Here is a 20,768-nt window from a genome sequence, read left to right on the forward strand (position 1 = left end):
CTAAAGATGGGGCGTTGTTTGGGCCTTGGCAGTTTGGCAAGAGTCAGAGGGCTTTTCCAGGTGGGCTAGGAGGTAATTGTGGACCAAGCCGCTTTTTGGTTGATAACACCAGTTCATCCATATTTTTTGAAAAACCCAAAAGAGATGAGCAAGGTGACAATGAGAGCGTGTCTGGTGACCAAGGCTTTGAGTCTGGAGATTCGGGCTGATGAAATATATTGTACTACCTATTTACCTGAGGATCATTGAGTGCTGAGACTTGGTGCTCTTCTGATGCATCACAGTCAATCTGTGTTGAGCTCAGTGTGGAGGGAGCAGGCAGCATTGTGTCCATAAATGGTGGTTGTTGTGGTTGTTGTGTACATTTACTAGGTGTGTGTGTGTGCCGTTTGGGTTTATTTCAGTGGCACACACAGCCAATAGATAATGAAGGAAGAAATAGATATTGTCCTTTAGCACCTTTGCATCAACTTTGTTTGGATAAAGGCCACCTGATGTAAATGGTTGTCTTTAGTTCCAGAAGAGATTGAAGTTGTCAATGAAATTCAGTCCTTTCCTTTTACATTTTTTCTGCAGCCATACATTTAGGTCAAAAAGCCGTGAAAACATATTTGACCCTCTTGCAGGGAGTGGTCCACTGATGAACAACTGAATTTTCAACCTTTCAACTGTTTCCAAAAGTTCACAGAAATCTCTCTTGAGCAGTTCTGACTGCTGTTCCCGATTATCATTCTTCCCCTACGTGGATGATAATCCCTTTTGCAGTCTTGTGCTTCAGAATTTCCTCAAGTTCTTTGTTTAAATCAGAAACTGTTGCATGAGAGAAGCAGTATGGCATTGTAAAATTCATGTGTAATTCCTGATTATTGATTCTCCTACAACTGGTGTTCTTATCTCAGGTGCGATTGGAGCAGAAAGCCGCTGTCTAGTCAGCCTTGAGCCTCAATTTAATGCAGAAATGAAGAGAAAAGAACGTTTATGTCATCGGTTATCACGTTTATTTTCAACAGTAGCTGGAGTGGATTTACGGGACTCCACCTGCATTATGCTGTGAGAGTCCACAATGAAGTGGTCCTGAGTGATCCGGCAGTTCTAGTCGAATCACAAGTAACTTTGTTGCAAGAACTGCAATTTTTTGTAGCAGTCTGTGGCAGTTTGTGCAGCAGTGAAATTCTGAATTAATCTGATCCAGAGGCATTTTTACAGCCATGTTATGCTGTCTCAGGAATGTAAGTAATTGGTTGGAGAGGATTGTTTGGTCGATAAATCCCCTCTTGTTGATAAAGCTATATTCCAGAAAGTTTGAAGATCCATAGTTGATCTTCAAGCTGTGTTGTTTGAGCACTGTGCTGATAGGCTCAAGTTAAAATTAAAGTATAAATATAAAAGCAAGAGTGCAAAGAGCGGAGCAGTAGGCAAAGATGTCCGAACAGTAGCAAAGCAAGAAGAAATTCTTCAGGACTCATTTAGGGTTATGTAATCATCTGGTTTTAGCCAGGTTTTAGTTAGACAAAGTGCATCTAGCTTTAGATGGTAATGTTCAATGATTTGAGTTTTTTTTATCTTTATGAACATCAATTAGATTTTTACCTTTAAATGTGTTTGGGAGTTTTTCATGTTTAGAGGGTTGAGGAACAGACACAGTGTCTATGTCAATATATCTAGGTGGCTCTATGTGCTGAAGATTATCTAAGTTTATTAAACTGTGGAGGCTAGCAGTCATTTGTTATTCTGTGGGCACCACTTTGACATCCAGCCATTGAGTGAAAACAGTCGGCTGTGGAACTCATCACCACAAGCGGGCAGGGAACCAGAGCATATTAAAGTAACTCTTTAATATTACATTTAATGATCTCCGTCTGATGTAGTCGAACATCATTAGCACCGACTTGATCTTGCTGAACTTATGTTTAGATTAAGCCAACACTTTTAAATTTGACATGATGTCAGGCGCTCTGGCCCCCAACTGACATTTGACTATATTGGCTTGTGTTTCTATTTGCACATTTTTTACTATGGAGTTGCCAATTACCAGGGCACTTTCATCAGGTTTCTCAGTAGGTGCGTCATTGAGGGGGCTAAACCTGATGTTGGAATGGAATTACAGTGTTTTCTCCCGCCTCGATATGCTCTCACAGTAGCCAAGCCATCGCTCTGTGATGATGCAACAACCAGAGAAATGTGCATGCCATGCAAGGCTAGTCACATCCAAAACCTTATATAGAGACATAGCACTCTTGCTATCCTCAATTAAATCTTAAATGTTTGTCTCTAATTCTGAGATCTTCTCTGTCAGCCTATTTCCCTATATCACATGTAAAGCCCTTGTTGTTAACAGAGAGAGATACACTAATCATGTTTCAGGAAATGCATGTGAGAAGAACAGGAGAAACCTGGCTTAAAAAGAATAAAGCAGTAAACAGTAAATATAAAAAAAAATAAAAATATAAAAAAATCGGTGACACTTTATAATAACTACATACTATGAATCATTTATTAAGCATTAGCAAATAGTGAATTCATTATCTGTTAAGCATTAATTCTACATTAATAAACATTAGTAAGCAGTTTATAACTGCAGCTACAAATGCAGTATTATTGACTTACAACATATTTATAATGTGCTTAATAATTGTATTTTCATACTTTGTTAATGATTTATTTTTTCATTACTAAATGAAGTATTGCATTATTTACAAACCAGTTATTTAGGCATAGTTGGTGATTTTTTAAGATAATTATGAATGAGTTAGTAAATGATTAATAAACTATTGAAATCAACATTTATGTATCTTAGTATTCAAGCATATACTAATAGTTAACTAGTATGTTAATAAATGCTTTATTAACTCAACTTCATCCAGTTTTGTGACCTAATCTAAAGTGAGAACTACTTATGCTTTATAAATGCCTTATAAATGACAATTAAAGAGTCAGTTAAATTTTGAAAAGGAAAAAAGTACATAAACAAAATTATTCATTTCTATTTGTTTAAAGATACACAAATCAAACTGTATCAAATGAAAAGTAAATATGTGCAACCTGATCTAAAATAAAATTACTGTACAGTTTAAACATTGCATCCTTTTATATTGTTACATTTTTATATTGTTGTTGATTTATCCAGTTTTATCCTGTATTTTGACACTCCTGTTGTTCAGCAATGTTTAATATTTACAGTAATTTTACTTTTTAGATAATATTGCAAAGATTATTCTTTGTTCATTTGATACAGAGCCTTTAATTGTCATTTATAAGGTATTTATAAAGCATAAATAGTCCTCACTTTAGATTAGGTCACAAAACTGCATGAAGTTGAGTTAATAAAGCATTTGTTAACATACATAGTAACCATTAATATATGCCTGAATAATACGATATATAAACGTTGATTTCAATAGTTTATTAATCATTTACAAACTCATTCTAAATGATCTTAAAAACCTCCAACTACTCTTAAATACAAATGGTTTGAAAATAATGGAATACTTTATTTAGTAATGAGAACTACATCATTAACAAAGCATAAAAGTACAATTATTAAGCACAATATACATGTGGTTGTAAGTCAAGAATACAGCATTTGTAGCTGTAGTTATAAACTATTTACTAATGTTTATTAATGTAGAGTTAATGCTTCACAAGTTATGAATTCCCTAGATGTTAATGCTTAATAAATGGTCCATAGTGTGTAGTTATTATAAAGTGTTACCAAAAAATCTAATAAAACCAAAGAGCATCTCAAACCTAGCACCTTAAAATACCTGTCAGGCAATCCCAAATTAACATATCTCACAGTTTGCTATGGCAATGTCGTTGTCATCAACTTTATAATACCTCCAGACTGCAGACATACCCGCACTTTCCGCTTCAAGCTGTTTCTGTGTTCTACTTTGCGAACATTTAACCCATAGTGTCTTTGCATTAGAGTGATGAAAACGGTCTAACTCTGTGCCACTGAAAAACAATAAATGTGTTAAAAAATAATGAGAATATTAGAGGTGTGAACCTACACTGGTCTTACGGTTCGGTTCGGTTACGATCATCATGCCATCGTTTCGGTTCAATTCGATATCTCGGTGCATTAACGATGCTTTCCTTACACAGTTTTATATTTTACTCCACTGCACAGCAATTCTTCTATTAAAATGTATATTTTAAAAACACATTATGTATGTATTTGTAATACAGCATTGTCCTTTAATACAAGTAGTCATGTATATGAACTGTACCTTTAATTTTACCTGCTCAAAGAAAACATTTTTTTTTAATGCACCTGTGGAGAAAACTTGCTCTGCATACAAGCGCTTGTGTCTTGATCCACAAGAATTGCTGTAACAGCTGAGAGGAGAGGAAACGTCCTGCAAATAGGTCAAAGGGGCCAGATAGGGAGAAAGAAATCGAGTTTAGTTTTATTCTCTCCATGGGAGTAAAAATAGGGGCTTCTAATGTGTCAGTGAATGGCTGTCCAGCAAACACACGCAATGACTTATGCAGAGTTTATGTGTTTTAATTACCCGTGGTTTCCTCTCTCGCCATAGTATTCTACCACGACATAGAGCACATATGAGATAAGTGACTTCATTACATAATACCTGATTATGATCTATTACTGAACCGATTCCAAATTGTCCGCGACTGCATACATATTTTCGAGTCCTAATCGGGAGGTAACATCTGATTCTGATAGAGTCTAAAACCGTATGATCAGGCCCAATATCCGATCACATAATCAGATCTGGACATTCCTACTTACTACTGCAGTATATTGAGTATTGAGTGAGGGAGCTGGAGCATGTGTATGAAATGAGCAATAGGCACTAAATGGAGAGAGAGAGAGAGAGAGCAGAGCACCCACACAATACGATTTACAATGTAGTTTAAAAGGTGCAGTTAGGCACGAGTAAGCAAATAAACTGTATGACACATTAGAGAGAACAGGCAAGAGGTAGCAAACTAGAAAGTGAAAGCAAAAAATAAAGCGATAAGCGTAAGCAAAAGTCTGCTTGTAAAACACACGTACAATATAGAGGGTTCAGTTAGGAATGAGTAAGTAAATTAACTGTTTTATGCACTTAAGAGAAAACAGACGTGCATAAGCAAACAAACTGGAAATGAATAAATAAAGTGAAAAGCGCAAGCAAGAGTTTGAATAATAAGTACAACAGTGGGCTGTTTACATGTAAGCTGTGATGCTGTGATCTTGGAAAGATTTCAAATTTAAGAGCTAGTAATTGATGTCATGTGCTGTTCAGACCAGCATACGACCAGCAAGGGCTTAGCAAAAACCAGCAAAGGACCAGCAGGAACCAGCATAAAAATATTACTAGAATATACAGGTTTGTTTTTGGTTGTTTGTTTGTTTTTCTCTTTCTAGCAAGGGCAGCAGCTCTGGGCATATGTGTTATTTAACACAAATAATCGGTCAGCACAATACATTAAGGGCGACATGGTCCAAAAAAGGAAAAAAGTTTGGTGTAAATTATCTTATATATGTTACTTAGTTGTACTTTGTTTTAAAGGGCCTTAACAGCCAACCTTTTCATAGTGCATTGAGCATTTTTTAAAGATTTATTGCCTAAAAAAACAAATATTCTTCATATGCCCCATTAAGCTATTTGTGTGTTGTTGTTGTGTTTCTATATTTTTATTTTTGAGAGTGTAAATACATTTTATCATCTGCTTTTTATTTTCTTTCTTAGGTATCAGAAGGAGTACTGTGAGTTTAAGAGACAGCAGCTGGAGTTGGATGATGATCTTAAAAGCGTGGACAATCAGATGCGTTACTGTCAGATTCAACTTGACAAACTCAAGAAGACCAACGTTTTCAATGCGACCTTTCATATCTGGTTTCACATCTCTTTATATATATTTTTATTGTATATAATAACTAAAGCTAATACTCCTATGAAGTAAAATTTTTAATACATTTTTCTTTCTCTACACATTTTCCAGGCATAGTGGGCAGTTTGGAACAATAAATAACTTCCGCCTTGGCAGATTACCCAGCGTACCAGTGGAATGGAATGAGATTAATGCAGCCTGGGGTCAAACTGTTCTTCTGTTGCATGCACTTGCCAGCAAGATGGGGCTATGCTTTCAGAGGTGCTTAAAAAAAAAACTACACATAACATTTGCTGTTAAAATGTGCTATGTAAAAGAGTCATAGCCATTTAAATACTCTTTTATTTATTATTATTATTTTAATGGTACTTAAGTTGCACTTAAGTATTAAAGTATTTTTTCTACAAAAAGATCCATTTGCAAAAATGTATAATGGGCTTTTAGAAAGTTAGTTAGAGGGAGAGAGAAAGCGCAACTGAATTTGAAATTTCAGACATGTTTGTTAAGGCGTACACAGTGAAAATTCTGATAGTTGGAAGATTGTATGTGCACACACATCACAAGTGAGTTAATGAGAAAATAGTTTGGATGCAAATGATATATAACAAAATTGTATGACCTGCGAAATAGCAAGAAATTACACAAATACATGGACAAAGTAAAATGTGAATTCATTGCTTTTCAAAGCGTCTCTCAGAGCCGTACATGCAAGGCAAGGCAAGGCAAGTTTATTTATATAGCACATTTCATACACAATGGCAATTCAAAGTGCTTTACATAAAGAAGAATAAAAGTAAAATAAAAATAAAAACAAATAATAAAAATGCATAAAAACAAAACAAAACATAAAAACAGGTAAAATGTGATATAAAGAATGAAGAAGAAGAGAAAAACATGATAGTGCAATCTGTCGGACGCAGCACAGTGCTCATTCAGTAAAGGCACAGCTAAACAGATGTGTTTTCAGTCTTGATTTGAATGTGCCTAATGTTGGAACACATCTGATCATTTCTGGAAGCTGATTCCAGCAGCGAGGGGCGTAGTGGCTAAAAGCCGATTCACCCTGCTTTGACTGAACTCTTGGAACTTCTAGTTTATATGATCCTAAAGATCTGAGTGATCTGTTAGGTCTGTATTCAGTGAGCATATCTGTGATGTATTTAGGTCCTAGGCCATTTAGTGATTTATAGACCAGTAATAATACTTTAAAATCTATTCTGAATGTAACTGGCAGCCAGTGTAAAGACCTGAGGACAGGTGTGATGTGCTCTGATTTTCTGGTTCTGGTTAGAATTCTGGCTGCAGCGTTCTGGATGAGCTGCAACTGTCTGACTGTCTTTTTAGGAAGACCAGTGAGAAGTCCATTACAGTAATCCACCCTGCTGCTGATAAAAGCATGAACAAGTTTCTCTAAGTCTTCACTAGAAACAAAGCATCTGATTCTTGCTATGTTTTTGAGATGATAGTATGCTGATTTACTGACTGCTTTGACATGACTGTTGAAACTCAGATCTGACTCCAGAGTGACACCAAGATTCTTGACCTTATTTTTTGTCATTTGACCTTTAGTGCCAAGGTACGCATTTACCTTGAGAACCTCATCTTTGTTTCCAAACACAATAATTTCAGTTTTCTCTTTGTTTAACTGAAGAAAGTTTTGGCACATCCAATTGCTCACTTCATTGATGCATTGGCAGAGGGTGTCAATGGGGCTGTAGTCATTAGGCTGTAAGGCTAGGTAGATCTGAGTGTCATCAGCATAGCTGTGGTAGGAGATTTGGTTCTTTCTCATTATTTGGCTCAGAGGGAGCATGTAAAGGTTGAACAGGAGAGGTGCCAGAATCGAGCCTTGTGGGACTCCACACGTCATGGGTGTCCACCTCGACCTATGGTCACCTATACTGACATGGTAACCTCTACCTTCTAGGTAAGATCTAAACCATTTGAGGACCGTGCCAGATAGCCCAACCCAGTTTTCCAGCCTATCCAGAAGTATGCTGTGATCGACAGTGTCAAATGCAGCACTGAGATCCAACAATACCAGCACTGTTATTTTACCTGAATCTGTATTTAGGCGTATATCATTGATTATCTTTATAAGAGCGCTCTCTGTACTGTGATGTGCTCTGAACCCCGATTGAAAATTTTCTAAACACCCCCTGAAGTTTAAGAACTTGTTAACCTGGTTAAAAACAACTTTTTCAATGATTTTGCCAATGAAAGGGAGATTTGAGATTGGCCTGTAATTGCTCAATAGGGTGTTATCCAGGTTGCTCTTCTTCAAGAGGGGTTTAACAACTGCAGTTTTAAGTGAGGTTGGAAAAATCCCTGATAGAAGTGAAGCATTTACCACTTTTAGAAGATCCATTTCTAAACAGGTAAACACCGTTTTGAAGAATGATGTCGGGAGGGTGTCAAGACTGCAGGTTGATGTTTTCATAACTTGCACAGTCTCTTCTAAGATTTTGCTGTTAATTGCCATGAAATCAGACATAATGTCTGATTTCTTAAGTTGTGGTTGAGCTTGTTTGATATCGACACAACTTGACTTATTGGATGAGCTGATTGCCTTTCTGATATTATTGATCTTATCAGTGAAGAAATGAGCAAACTCATTACATTTGCTTTCAGAGAGGAGCTCACTTGGAATCTGACTGGGGGGGTTTGTGAGTCTCTCTATCGTTGCAAAGAGTGTACAAGCATTATTTAAGTTGCTGTTTATAAGGCTTGAAAAGAAAGTCTGTCTAGCAGTGTTTAGTTCCATATTAAAGGCATGAAGACTGTCTTTATAGATATTATAATGGACTACTAGTTTCGTCTTTCTCCACATACGCTCAGCTTTTCTGCACTGTCTTTTCATCATTTGTACTCTCGGTGACCTTGTCCAAGATCCCTTTTGCCTGCCAGTCATCTTCTTGACTTTAACAGGAGCGATGTCATTTATGACATTCTCAATTTTAGAATTGAACAAATCAAGGAGAGAATCAACAGAATCTGCAGATATACTTGGTGCTAGCGATATGGCCTTCATAAACTGCTCACTAGTGTTCTCATTTATGCATCTCTTTCTGACAGAGACAGATCTGTCTTTAATAGCTGGAGTGATCAATATATCAAAAAAGATACAGAAATGATCAGATAGTGCCACATCCTTAACAACAGTTGATGAAATGTGTAAACCCTTAGTTATAAGTAGATCAAGAGTGTGTCCACGATTGTGTGTGGGTCCTTGAACATGCTGAGTCAGATCAAAAGTGTTAAAAACAGTCATCAGTTCTTTTACAGCATTGATTTCTGGATTATCAATGTGAATATTAAAATCCCCAGCAATACTAAAATAATCAAATTCAGAGGTTACTATTGATAACAGCTCTGTAAAATCCTCAATAAAAGCTGGAGAATATTTTGGAGGTCTGTAGATAATGATCAGTAAGATGCGTGGAGCACCTTTTAGTGCTATACTCAGATATTCAAAAGACAGATAGTCACCAAATGACACTTGTTTACACTCATACACATCTTTAAACAGGGCAGCGATGCCTCCACCTCTCCTATTAGCTCTGCAAACACTCAAAAAGTCATAGTACAGAATATATACATATATATATATATATATATATATATATATATATATATATATATATATATATATACATACATACACACACACACACACACACACACGGATAAAGATAGGTCCATAAATATTTGGTGGCAATTACACAATTCTAACATTCTTGGCTTTATACACCAACACAAGCTTTTATTTGAGGGTATTTACATCCAAATCAGGTGAACGCTGTAGGAATTACAACAGTTTGCTTATGTTCCTCCCACTTGTTAAGGATCCAGATGTAATTTGACAATTTGGCTGCTAAGCTGTTCTATGGCCAGGTGTGTTATTCCCGTGTTATCCCAATTTTATGAAGCAGATAAAAAGTTCCAGAGTTTATTTCAAGTGTGCTATTAACATTTGGAATATGTTACTGTCAACTTATTAATCAAGCAAGCCATCATTAGGCTAAAAAAAATAAACAAATCCATCAGAAAGATACCAAAAACATTAGGCATGGCCAAAACAACAAGCAACAGTGAGCTCAGAAACACTAAAATACCCGGAAGACCACAGCAACCAACTGTGGTGGATGACTGAAAGATTTTTGCCCCAGTGAAGAAAACAGCTTTCACAACAGTTGGCCAGATCAAGAGCACTCTCCAGGAGGTAGGTGTATGTGTGTCAGAGTCAACAATCAAGAGAAGACGACACCCGATGTGAATACAGAGGGTTCACCAAGAGATGTAAACCATTGGTGAGCCTCACAAACAAGAAGACCAGATTACAATTCTAAAAAAGACTTTACAGTGCTGGAACAAACATCCTGTGGACAGATGAGATCAAGATCACCCTAAACAAGTGGGAGGCACATTTGCAAACTGTTGTAATTCCTAAAGCGTTCACCTGATTTGGACGTAAATACCTCAAATTAAAGCTGTTAAACAGGTAAAACGCATCTTGTTTATTTTATATCAAACTGATTGCGTTGGTGTATAGAACCAAAAATGTTACATTTGTGTCAATGTCCAATTTTTTATGGACCTAACTGTATGTATATATATATATATACACAATATAGATTTATATTCAAATTAACTTTATCTTCATTTAACTGGCCAGCAAATAGGGATATAAATCTTTATACCAGGATGATCAAACACGTCTATTGATTTTATTTTATGTACATAACCTATGTTTATCATGCCCATATTCCACCATTTTATGTAGCGAACTAGCCGATATAATTATAAATATTAATAGTTAATAAAAAACAAGTTATTTAAAATGAATAGTTAGATTATAATACAGTTATAAGTTAATCGATTTGTACAACCTCCAGCATTATCTGAGTTAAAGTAACTAGTTTTGTGTGTGAAAACAAACAATTTAATAATGATTGCAAAAATGTGCAGACACTAAATCTGTTTACAAAACCATGTACTCAAGAGGAAGAGAGAAAGAGAGAGTGAGAGAATGAGTGTGCGCAAGTGAGAGAGTTATACAGAAGGAGTTTGCATGGCTGTTGTAACAGTTTTAAACATAGTTGAAATATCATCTAAAGATGATGTATGTCTGTTACATCTAAACAGATTGAACAAAAATAGAAGAGGTAGTTCTGGAAGTGGAAAGCAAAGTTTAGAGAGTTCTTTGATTCAAAGCATGTTTGGCAGAAAAACAAAGGTATCTTTGTAGCTTTGTGGGTTCTCTCCCAGTGAGTGGAACATAGTTGATGTGCCTTTTAAGACATACGTAACTCAAAGTTTATGAGAAGTCACTTGTCCACAAAGAATGTAGGGATTTATGAGATAACAGGCCCTAGTTTGGACAGTTTGTTGAGTTTAAGAATCAGAGGGGATATTTAGCGAATGTTTGCTTGGTGTAAAAAATTATTCTGTTTGATCCTCATCTTTTTAGTATTTAATTCCCATCTTTTGCAAGCTGTTGTCTTTTCTTTAGAGAAAGGTGAGCAAAGACATTTAGGTAGAAGATCAGACACATCTCTGAAATGAAAATTAAGAAGTTATTGATGTCTCCCTGAAGGTTGGGTCTTGGGGAAGGATGTTTACAAGGTAGCTTAGGGCCTACTCACACTATGCTATCCGAACCATGCCCGGGCCCGTTTCCCAGATCGTTTGAGAAATATCTGACTGTGTGTCACTGCATCCTTAAGGACTGTTGCCGAAATATTTGACTTCATGTCACTGCATATCAGACTGAAACGATATATCTAGAGAAATCTCCTCTGTGCTGCTGAGTGAGAGCGCTATTCACTGAACAGCGCAGCATCGATGACGTAAGCTTGCCGAGGCCCGATTGTAGTGCGAGTCTGGGCCGTCGGGGGAGACGGGAGGGGGGACAAGCATGCTTTGGCCCGGTTCAAGGAAACTGTACCTAGTGTGAGTACGGCCTTAGGCTGTATCGTGGCTTTGGTGATTTACGATTGAATCAGATGAATTGGAATACCTGAGCATCCAGGACTGTTTCTGGGATGCTGGGTCAGTGTTGGCTGGGTGAGTAAAAGTATGGCCCAAGTGTGAAACTCACCTGTTTCCCACACTTGTGGTGTAAGTGTTGGTGTTTGGGGTGCAAGGCCAAGACTTGGCAGTGTTGCTTGTGGGCTGGGCCCAGAGTCACCCCTGTAGTGAGTTGGAAACATTTGCTTGCTCGGACCGCTACACACATTAGAGTCTGTGAATGTTGCTAACTTGATGGTGTGAAGGCCATCTGTTCTACTTGGGGTGTGCTGTGTAGCACGTTGGCACTGCTTGATGCACAGGATGAGATGGTCTTACTCTTAGTTGTCCAGGCACCCTCTCATGTCTAGTTAGATTTCTTGTTGCATGCTGGCTTTAGATATTTTCTGTTTTAGGGGCTCTGGCAAGGTGGAGGGAGGATGCCTGGCTCCCTCCAATTCACTAATCTTGTTTACAATACAATTCACTTAATAGGGCCCAAGCATTGAAGGTGCACTGCCCCCTAGTGGTCTGGAGATGCAAAATATTTAAATGTAATTTACATGTTATAACAATAAAAATGCCAATAATTTTTGAGTAATTTAGCCTATTGTTATGATACTTATCTTGGTACATTCGTTGAATTGTCCTGAGAATATTTATACTAAGTATGCCTTAATTAACTAAACTTCCTGTCTGCCATTTAGTCCATTTCTTGTTTCTCTTTCCACTCAGAAATGACAAGCAATGTTAAACTTTTAACTCAGATTTGGTCCTAGTTTCAGTAGCTCAGAAATTCTTTGTGTTATTGTTGTGAATAATATGGAATTACAACACTACAATTTACTAATTTGGGAATCAAAAAACCTTTGCCAAAATAAAGATGATTTAGGACTTAAAGGCTATTAAAACTTAAATCACATCACAAATTCGTCATTTAAAATTAATACCAAGTATGTAAGCAGGAACAATATAATCAATTTAGAGGGAACGACTTTTGTTTTGCAACTGATTACTATGTAAATTTGATGAGTGATTTAGTTTCCTGCTAAACCTATCTCTATTGCAATTTTCTTAGTGCATAAACATTGTGTTGATAAAACAGAAGGCTCAATTTCAATCTAAGTCAGCCTCACACAGGGCACCAAATCATGTTGTGTTATTTTGTATTTATCACAAATATTAACATAAGTAATTTATTGTATGTATTGATATGTAAAATGTATTAATATTTTATATTGAGATGCTTGCCTTACACGTGGCACCAAATAATGTAGTGATATTTTATTTGGCGTGACTTGATTTTAATCACTCCTCATTCATTTAATAAATAACTCCTTTTAAATTAGGCACCAGCTATATTTTTCACTGTGGCAATAATTAACAATCAAAAATTGTTTTTCACTATTTGTTTTGTTTGTCACTTTTACTATTATTCTGAAATAATATTTAAGTAATTATATTGTGACTTTAGTTATCCATCTTGTTAGGATAGCATTACAATTATCAGAGGTCACGCCTCACCATAAATGTTTCATATGAATAAATGCTGCAGGCAGCTGAAGTGTTACTCTTCCCCTTTTTTAAGATTATCAGTTAACTGATCTAATAATCATTTGGCTTTTTATCAGTACATGGTGGCCAATGTGCAGGTGTGAAAAGTACTCTGTTAACTGATGGCAATACATTGTGTGCACACAACATTATTTCCAACTCATTTTCAAGTTTGATTAATGCATGATTACTAATATTTTATTTTATTATTATGATTTATTTATTTATTTTATTATATATATATATATATATATATATAATATAATATATATATAAATATATATTTTTTTTTTTGCAGATACCAATTAGTTCCGTATGGAAATCATTCCTACTTGGAGTCTCTCAGTGATAAGTCCAAGGTGGGTCTCATATCGAAAATTACATTGAAATAAAATGTAATTAAATTTCCAGAACTGCAGTAGTTACCATTGAAATGTAATGTATGTCTTACTTTAATACATTTTTTGGAGCTTTTATAAATGTTACTTTCATACTAAGGTTTTCAGTTTAACATTTTATGATATAAAATTTACAGAATATTTTCATGGCCTAATGTGTAAAAGATCATGAAAATTGAGTTCCTCCTCAGGACGCGAACTCCGATGTGTGTCTAGTAGAGACATTATTGGGAGACTGCTAGAAAGAAACCAGCCAATGAATACCTATATATCGGCAAAGCACAGCTCCATCAGGTGCTTGCAATAATCATGAGTATTGTAACAAAGTTGTTGGCCATTTGGTGAAGAACTGACAAACTTTAAAATAATTTAAAATGAGAAAGTCCTTGAATCTGGAATACATGGTCTACCACCACCTAAGCAGTCTCCTTGGCTGAGAGGAGCTTGGGAAGGGAAATTAAATGGGATGCTTTAAGAATCGGTCCAGCATCATAAGGATGACAGTGTTACCCCTCAATTTGTGTAATGCAGTGACAGTCAAGGGCTAAATGTGACTAAGGGCGGGAAGGGATGGATAGGAGATGAAGCAGACCAGTAGGAGGTGAACTGGAACTCCTGTTCTGGGCGCAAACTGAGAAGGCTACCACAAACTGCCTGACATCCCTGGCCATGGATGGCCATCAAACCCGCTGATGGATGGCAGCCAGCGATCTCCAAACTCATGGATGACAGACCATTCTGGATGAATGTCCCCACTGGATAACCTGAGAGCGCAGAGCAGTAGAAATGATTGAACTTGCCCACTGGAATACCTCTAGATGCTTGGCACTTTTGCAAGGCCTCTTGTACATGTCTCTTAATATCCAAAGAGAAAACATAGCTCCTTGAAGAGTTCAAAGGCTGAAGACATGAGAGGGAAGGATTGCCTGTTTTTAACAGTAAGTTTTAGTGACGCTATTCAGCCCTTGATAGTCAATACAGGGTTGAAGGTAGCCATCCCTTTTCTTAACGAAGCAGAACCCAGCACCAGCAGGAGATGAGGAAGGGCAGATGAGGCCAGCTTTAAAAGATTTATTAATATACTTGTTCATAGCTTCTTTCTGTACTGGAATGGGAATACAAGCGGCCCTTAGGTGGAGAAGTGCCTTGGAGAAGCTCTATGGCACAATTTTAGTGTTGATGCAGGTGCAAGGACATTATTTGGGACATGCTGAACACCAGAGACAGATCATGCTATTTCGTTGGGACCCCAGTCAGATCATCTGGCTCCACCTGCAACACCGAAGAAACAGAACCAGGAAACGGGGCAGGACCAAGACAAGACTTAAGACAGTATTGACTCCAAGACAAAACAAAGTTTCTGAACTAATCCGTGTGAGAGTCATGCTGCACCAACAAAGGATATCCTAAAACTATGAGAGCACTATGAGAGTATAAAAGGTACAGTCTAAAAGTCACCCCTTGGTGATTGCTGGAGACAACTAGACTTACACTGGGGGAAGTGTGGAAGACTGTGGCAATCAGGGTGCCTTCTAGGGATCAGGCTGTGATAGGTTCAGGGAGAGGAATGGCAGGAATTTGCTTGCATGGGTTCAGGGTCTGACAGAGGGGCAGAAACAGAGAGTGAACCATGGTCATCCATCCTGACCGAGGAACAGGCCAGCTTACGGTGGTGTCAGTGGCGGAGACGAACCTTGATGCAAAGTGTCAGGTTGATAAGGTCATCAAAGTCACGTGGCAAATCATGGATTGCAAGTTCATCCTGAATGTCCTCCGTCAAACCAGCTTGGTTAATCAACTGGCAAGTTCCCTAATTCTAGTCGCACAAGGTTTCCATCAGGTCAGCTACCTGATTCACCAGAAACTATATTTCTACAGTGGTATTGGTAATTCTGTTCTCAAGCTGACCAAAATGACTCCCTGTTGAGCCAATGCAGATCTGACAGGGTCTGCTCCTGCTGTGTACATCTTCATCAGATCGTTTTGTCAGGTTCTGGTCAAGATTAACAGATTGGATACAATTGCAGGTCATTAACAATTTATTAGCAGTTAGCAGAAGTGCAGTCTTAGAGGGAACAGTACATTTAAAAAAAAAAAAGTCTTAAAATGCTTTCAACAAAAACTGCTCCGAAGTGGGAACAAATTTATAGATGCTCAGTAGCACCCAGTGGATAAGAGGGAAAATAATAATGATAAAGAAACTCCAGAGAGAAAATTCTCCATAGAGGGAACAGACACAGAAGACTACAGTATGTATAAAAAAGGAATAGGCAAAAAATAGTATGTAAAACCGTAAAAAAAACAAGAAGCCAAGAAACAGAAACATCTTTGTAGAAGGAATAGAGTCTTATCATAGAGGTGTAATTACAATGACACCCAACAGAGGGCAATACTGCAAAATGCAGTATCCTGGGTCGATACACCCGCGAGCAAGATTGAGCACTTCAGGGCAGGCATAGGCTGGAAGATGGCTCACTGGACTTGAGAAATGACAATCTCTATTGCCACTCTTACAGGTAAGCTTAAACAAAAGGCCAGACTTAAGTGTTAACTCTGCAGCCTTTGTTCATATTAGAACAAAATTTCCACAACTGAATTTCCACAAGTTCCTGACTTTACTGCTGATCACTACAGCAGGTTCGTAAACCGGACCTCAGTTGCTTTGGCAAATCAATTGCATAGAACTGTTGGCAGTGTTTCTTGCTCTCCACCTGTTCCTACGGTGCTAGAATACGGTGCTCGCTTGGACAGATAGCATGGCTACAGTAGTGTATATCAACCGTATAGGCGTATTTTCCCCAATGAGCCTGCTTGCACAGACCCTGTTCTGGGTCAGGGATGATGAGGAACAGGTCTTGCTTGTTGCGCCTCCATGAGTTTCCAAACTCGCATTCCTCACAAATGGACTTTCTTTGACAAATTCCCCTTAGGAAGCACTTCCTTTCTCAAGCATAGGCACCATCTGGCACCAGCACGAGTTTCCAGAACCCCCATGATATGTTTCTATAAGGAGCACAGAAACTTGGTGACCTACCCGTGTAAGTGGTTAACACTATTAAGCCTGGTTTATACGTCTGTGTCAAGTGACCGGCGTGACCCACGGCGCATGCAACTCGCGTAGCTGTGCATTTATACTTCTGCACGCTGTCTCTGTTGGTCTAAATTAACACTTCCGAAACGCTAGTGGGCAGTGGTGTAAATGTTCCTCTTTGTCGAGTTTCATCTCTGCTGTTTTGCTTTTCCTAAACACTTCCGGGATGTACAAGCGGCTCAATCTCGCTCATTAAACTTTAACTATTAGATAAAAACAAAACAAAACTTTCCATCAGGAGCTCCTTCACGGGACTCCACACTTGTTGTTGACCAATCACAGAGCTTGCGCTACGCGTCGTTGCCACGTGTAGTTACAATTTTTAAGAGGTGCACGTCAACAATGCCGATGGCAACGGCGAAAGGCTATGCATCAGCGAAGTATCATATGCCGGCGTTTGATGCAGAAGTATAAATCAGCCTTTACTCAGGCTACAGCACCCTCCACAAGTCATGCCTTGTTCTTAAGTGGTGTGCTTCTCGCAGAGATGAACCCTGAACATGTCAGATCAGTGTGATCCCTCAGTTTGCTGGAGTGGGGGCTGTCACCCTTTTTGTGTCTCACTGTAGCCCCAGTAGTCTGCAGCAAGGTCTTTTCGAACCACTTGATTCAGTATCTTTAAAATTTCTGGTAATGAACACAGCTCTGCTGATTGCATTGGCATCGATCAGCAAGGTCAGCAATACGGAGGCTGGGAATTTAGGCCTTAAATTTTGTTAATTTAAGAGTTAATTTTATCCTCTGTTCACACTATGCACATGTCTCCGTTTCCTCTTTCTTGGAAAGTGGATTATGGACATAATCAGCACAATTTCTCATGTCATGATGTTCCCGACTATCTTGACAGTCTATTTTGGTAGTGTTTAAATTGATTTTAACAATTAGGTTAACAATAAAACTGAAGCCTTTTTTATGTAAGTATAGCCTAAATGAATTGGATGTGCACAATTGTCTCACAGCAAGAAGGTCACTGGTTCGAGCCCCGGCTTGGTCAGATGGCATTTCTGTGTGGAGTTTGCACGTTTTTCCTTGGTCGTGTGGATTTCCTCTGGGTGCTCCGTTTTCCCCCTCAAGTCCAAAGACATGTGGTATAGGTGAATTGGTTAAGCTAAATTGGCCGTAATGCATGTGTGATAATGAGAGTGTATAGGTGTTTCCCAGTGATGGGTTGCAGCTGGAAGGGCATTTGCTGCTTAAAACACATGCTGGATAAGTTGGTGGTTCATTCCGCTGTGGCGACCCCTGATGAAGGGGTCTAAGCCGAATACAAAATGAATGAATTTATTGCATTTTAAGATAGTTTACAACTGTTTTAGATTGATTGTATTGATTTCTATTATCATTTATTAATTAATTTTTTTGTTTATTTATTGTTTTTTGTTTTGTTTTTTTGTTGTAGGAATTGCCATTGTATTGTTCAGGTGGTCTGCGTTTTTTCTGGGATAATAAATTTGATCATGCAATGGTGGCTTTCCTTGACTGTGTCCAGCAATTTAAAGAGGAGGTGGAGAAGGATGACACTGGCTTCTGTTTGCCATACAGGTGAGAATATTTTGAAAACAAATATAATAACAAAAATAGCAGATCACTTTAGTTTACCTGAAAAAAGGACAGGCCATATTAATCAAGCCATAGATGGACAAATTATTCTGCAGATATGTGGTGATTTTAAGATAATTGTCATTTACTGATATCTATGACAGAGTTAAAAAAAAAAAAAGTCCTTTAAAAGCAGTATTTTTCTTTGTTTATTTGTGCACTTGAAATTCTCTTTGTCTTTTGTAATTAGAATGGATGTGGACAAAGGAAAGATTGAGGACACAGGAGGAAGTGGAGGGTCTTACTCTATTAAGACTCAGTTTAACTCCGAGGAACAGTGGACCAAAGCTCTCAAGTTCATGCTCACTAACCTGAAGTGGGGTTTAGCCTGGGTTTCATCTCAGTTTTACAACCGATAGATTTGGCTTGACTCAGACCTAATGACTAAAAGAAAGCACATGAAATCTTCACCTTACAATGATGGATGTTTTTACTCTCAAATTTAAACCACAATATTTTTGTTAGAAAACAGAAATTGAGTATTTGAAAACAGAAAATTGTATTCAGTTAAAAAACAGTAAAATTAATTTTTGTTTATATTTCAACAGGTAAAGCTATCCAAAATGTAATGATGTAGTGGAAATATGTTTGTCTTGTTTTTTTTTTTTGTTTTGTTTTTTTTTTTTTTTGTGTTTTAACCTTTACCTTATTATTTTTCTAATTTGGATCTCCCTATGAGTTCCATAAAACTATAAAAGCTGTGGGTTTGTGGTGGTTATATGTAGTACATATGCTGTAGTATATATGTTTAGGTTTACTAACAACTTGTTTACAAAGGGCTAAGTAGCCAATTGCAGGATTATGCCATTTCAGTTTTGAATTAGAAATTAGTCAAAGTCAGAAACATCATAAGCAATTAAAATATTTGTGTAAAAAATGTAAATAAAAAAATGTATGTCTATATTTATCAAGTATTCCTCATTTTTCTGCCTTATTTTAAATTAGGAAAAATGTAATCAGTAGTTTACAGCATAATACAAAAATATATGATTTACTGAATTTTTTTTTTCATTTAGAGCATTTTCTGAATAAAATAAAAATAACAATGTTTTAAGACATGTTTAAATACACATTTTTATATTAGACAATAAAATACTTTCTGGGAAAAAGCCTCTAGTTACAATATTTGAATTTTAAATGATTATCTTACTGGCTCCTTGTTTGCTGTCGCAGAAAGAAGGTTGAGTCCTGGCTGGACCGAGAGGTCTTTCAGTGTGGAGTTTGCATGTTCTTTTCATGTCTGTTTGAGTTTCCTCTGGGTGCATCAGTTTCCTTCACAGTCTAAAGAAATGTGGTACAGGTGAATTGGATAAACTAAATTGGCTGTAGTGCAGGGTTTACAATTAGTTTGGCATGGGATAGGGGGCAGTACATGAAACGCATCCCAAATGAAGGGCTGAAGAGATAATCTATGACTTGCAATATAAGTGATGACACAACTGCATTTTGCTTTTTAAGACACCCACGTTGGCTTTTTCTAGATTGAAATTTTAACACTGTATGTTGTATTTTAAACTACATAATATCAGTGCATTTTAAATATGGCCTTTTTCTACAAACATGTTAAATGTTGTATTGCAAAGCACAAAAAAAGCAGTGCATTGCTTAACTAGGCTTTTTGCACATTAATTTGAATTACATAACAATTAGGGATGCAAAGATTGTAGATTTTGGTTGAATGATTATAGTCTAAAGAATAGTCATGGTTTCACGATTATCACATCTAATGTAAATTTAAGCTTTATATTAGCTAAGCAGTTAACTGTTGTTAACATCTGCATTCATACATACATAATCATTTTAATAATATTTTATCTAACATATCAATTGAATAGCCCTGCTGTAGTGTATGAGTTTGTGTGAATGAGATGTATGTTTATTTAGTGTATGGGTGTTCCCCAGCTGGATAATTTAAACTTTAATACTTTTTTCATGATTTAATCATTAAAAGCATAATTGGTTGTTTTTAAATATAATTTAGAATAACTACACACTATGAATCATTTACTAAGCATTAGCATCTAGTGAATTCAATATTTGTTAATCATTAACTCTACATTAATAAACGTTAGTAAGCAGTTTATAACTGCAGCAACAAATGCTGTATTCTTGACTTATTAGCACTTATTTAATGGGCTTAATAATTTTATTTTCATACTTAGTTAATGGTTTGTTTTTCATTACTAAATTAAGTAACACATCATTTACAAACCATTTGTATTTAAGAGTAGTTGAGGGTTTTTAGGATCATTCAGAATGAGTTAGTAAATAAT

The 20,768-nt window shown here is 36.9% G+C and overlaps 1 protein-coding gene and 1 pseudogene across 2 annotated transcripts in view; one reads left to right on the forward strand and one right to left on the reverse strand.

Moving 5' to 3' along the window:
- becn1 (beclin 1, autophagy related) overlaps window positions 1–19,398 on the forward strand; it is a 412,014-nt gene extending 392,616 nt beyond the window's left edge. For both annotated transcript variants that reach the window (XM_087274781.1, NM_200872.1), the window contains 5 exon segments: window positions 5,703–5,849; window positions 5,956–6,105; window positions 13,706–13,766; window positions 18,296–18,438; window positions 18,686–19,398. In XM_087274781.1, the coding sequence (XP_087130907.1) occupies window positions 5,703–5,849; window positions 5,956–6,105; window positions 13,706–13,766; window positions 18,296–18,438; window positions 18,686–18,854 (670 nt within the window). In that variant the 3' untranslated portion in view covers window positions 18,855–19,398.
- On the reverse strand, window positions 1,720–2,410 carry LOC147834424 (uncharacterized; annotated as a pseudogene).
- Window positions 19,399–20,768: the final 1,370 nt, after the last annotated feature.

The sequence above is a fragment of the Danio rerio genome, chromosome 12, assembly GCF_052040795.2.
Source record: "Danio rerio strain M-AB ecotype USA chromosome 12, GRCz13ab, whole genome shotgun sequence".
Taxonomy (NCBI): Eukaryota; Metazoa; Chordata; class Actinopteri; order Cypriniformes; family Danionidae; genus Danio; species Danio rerio.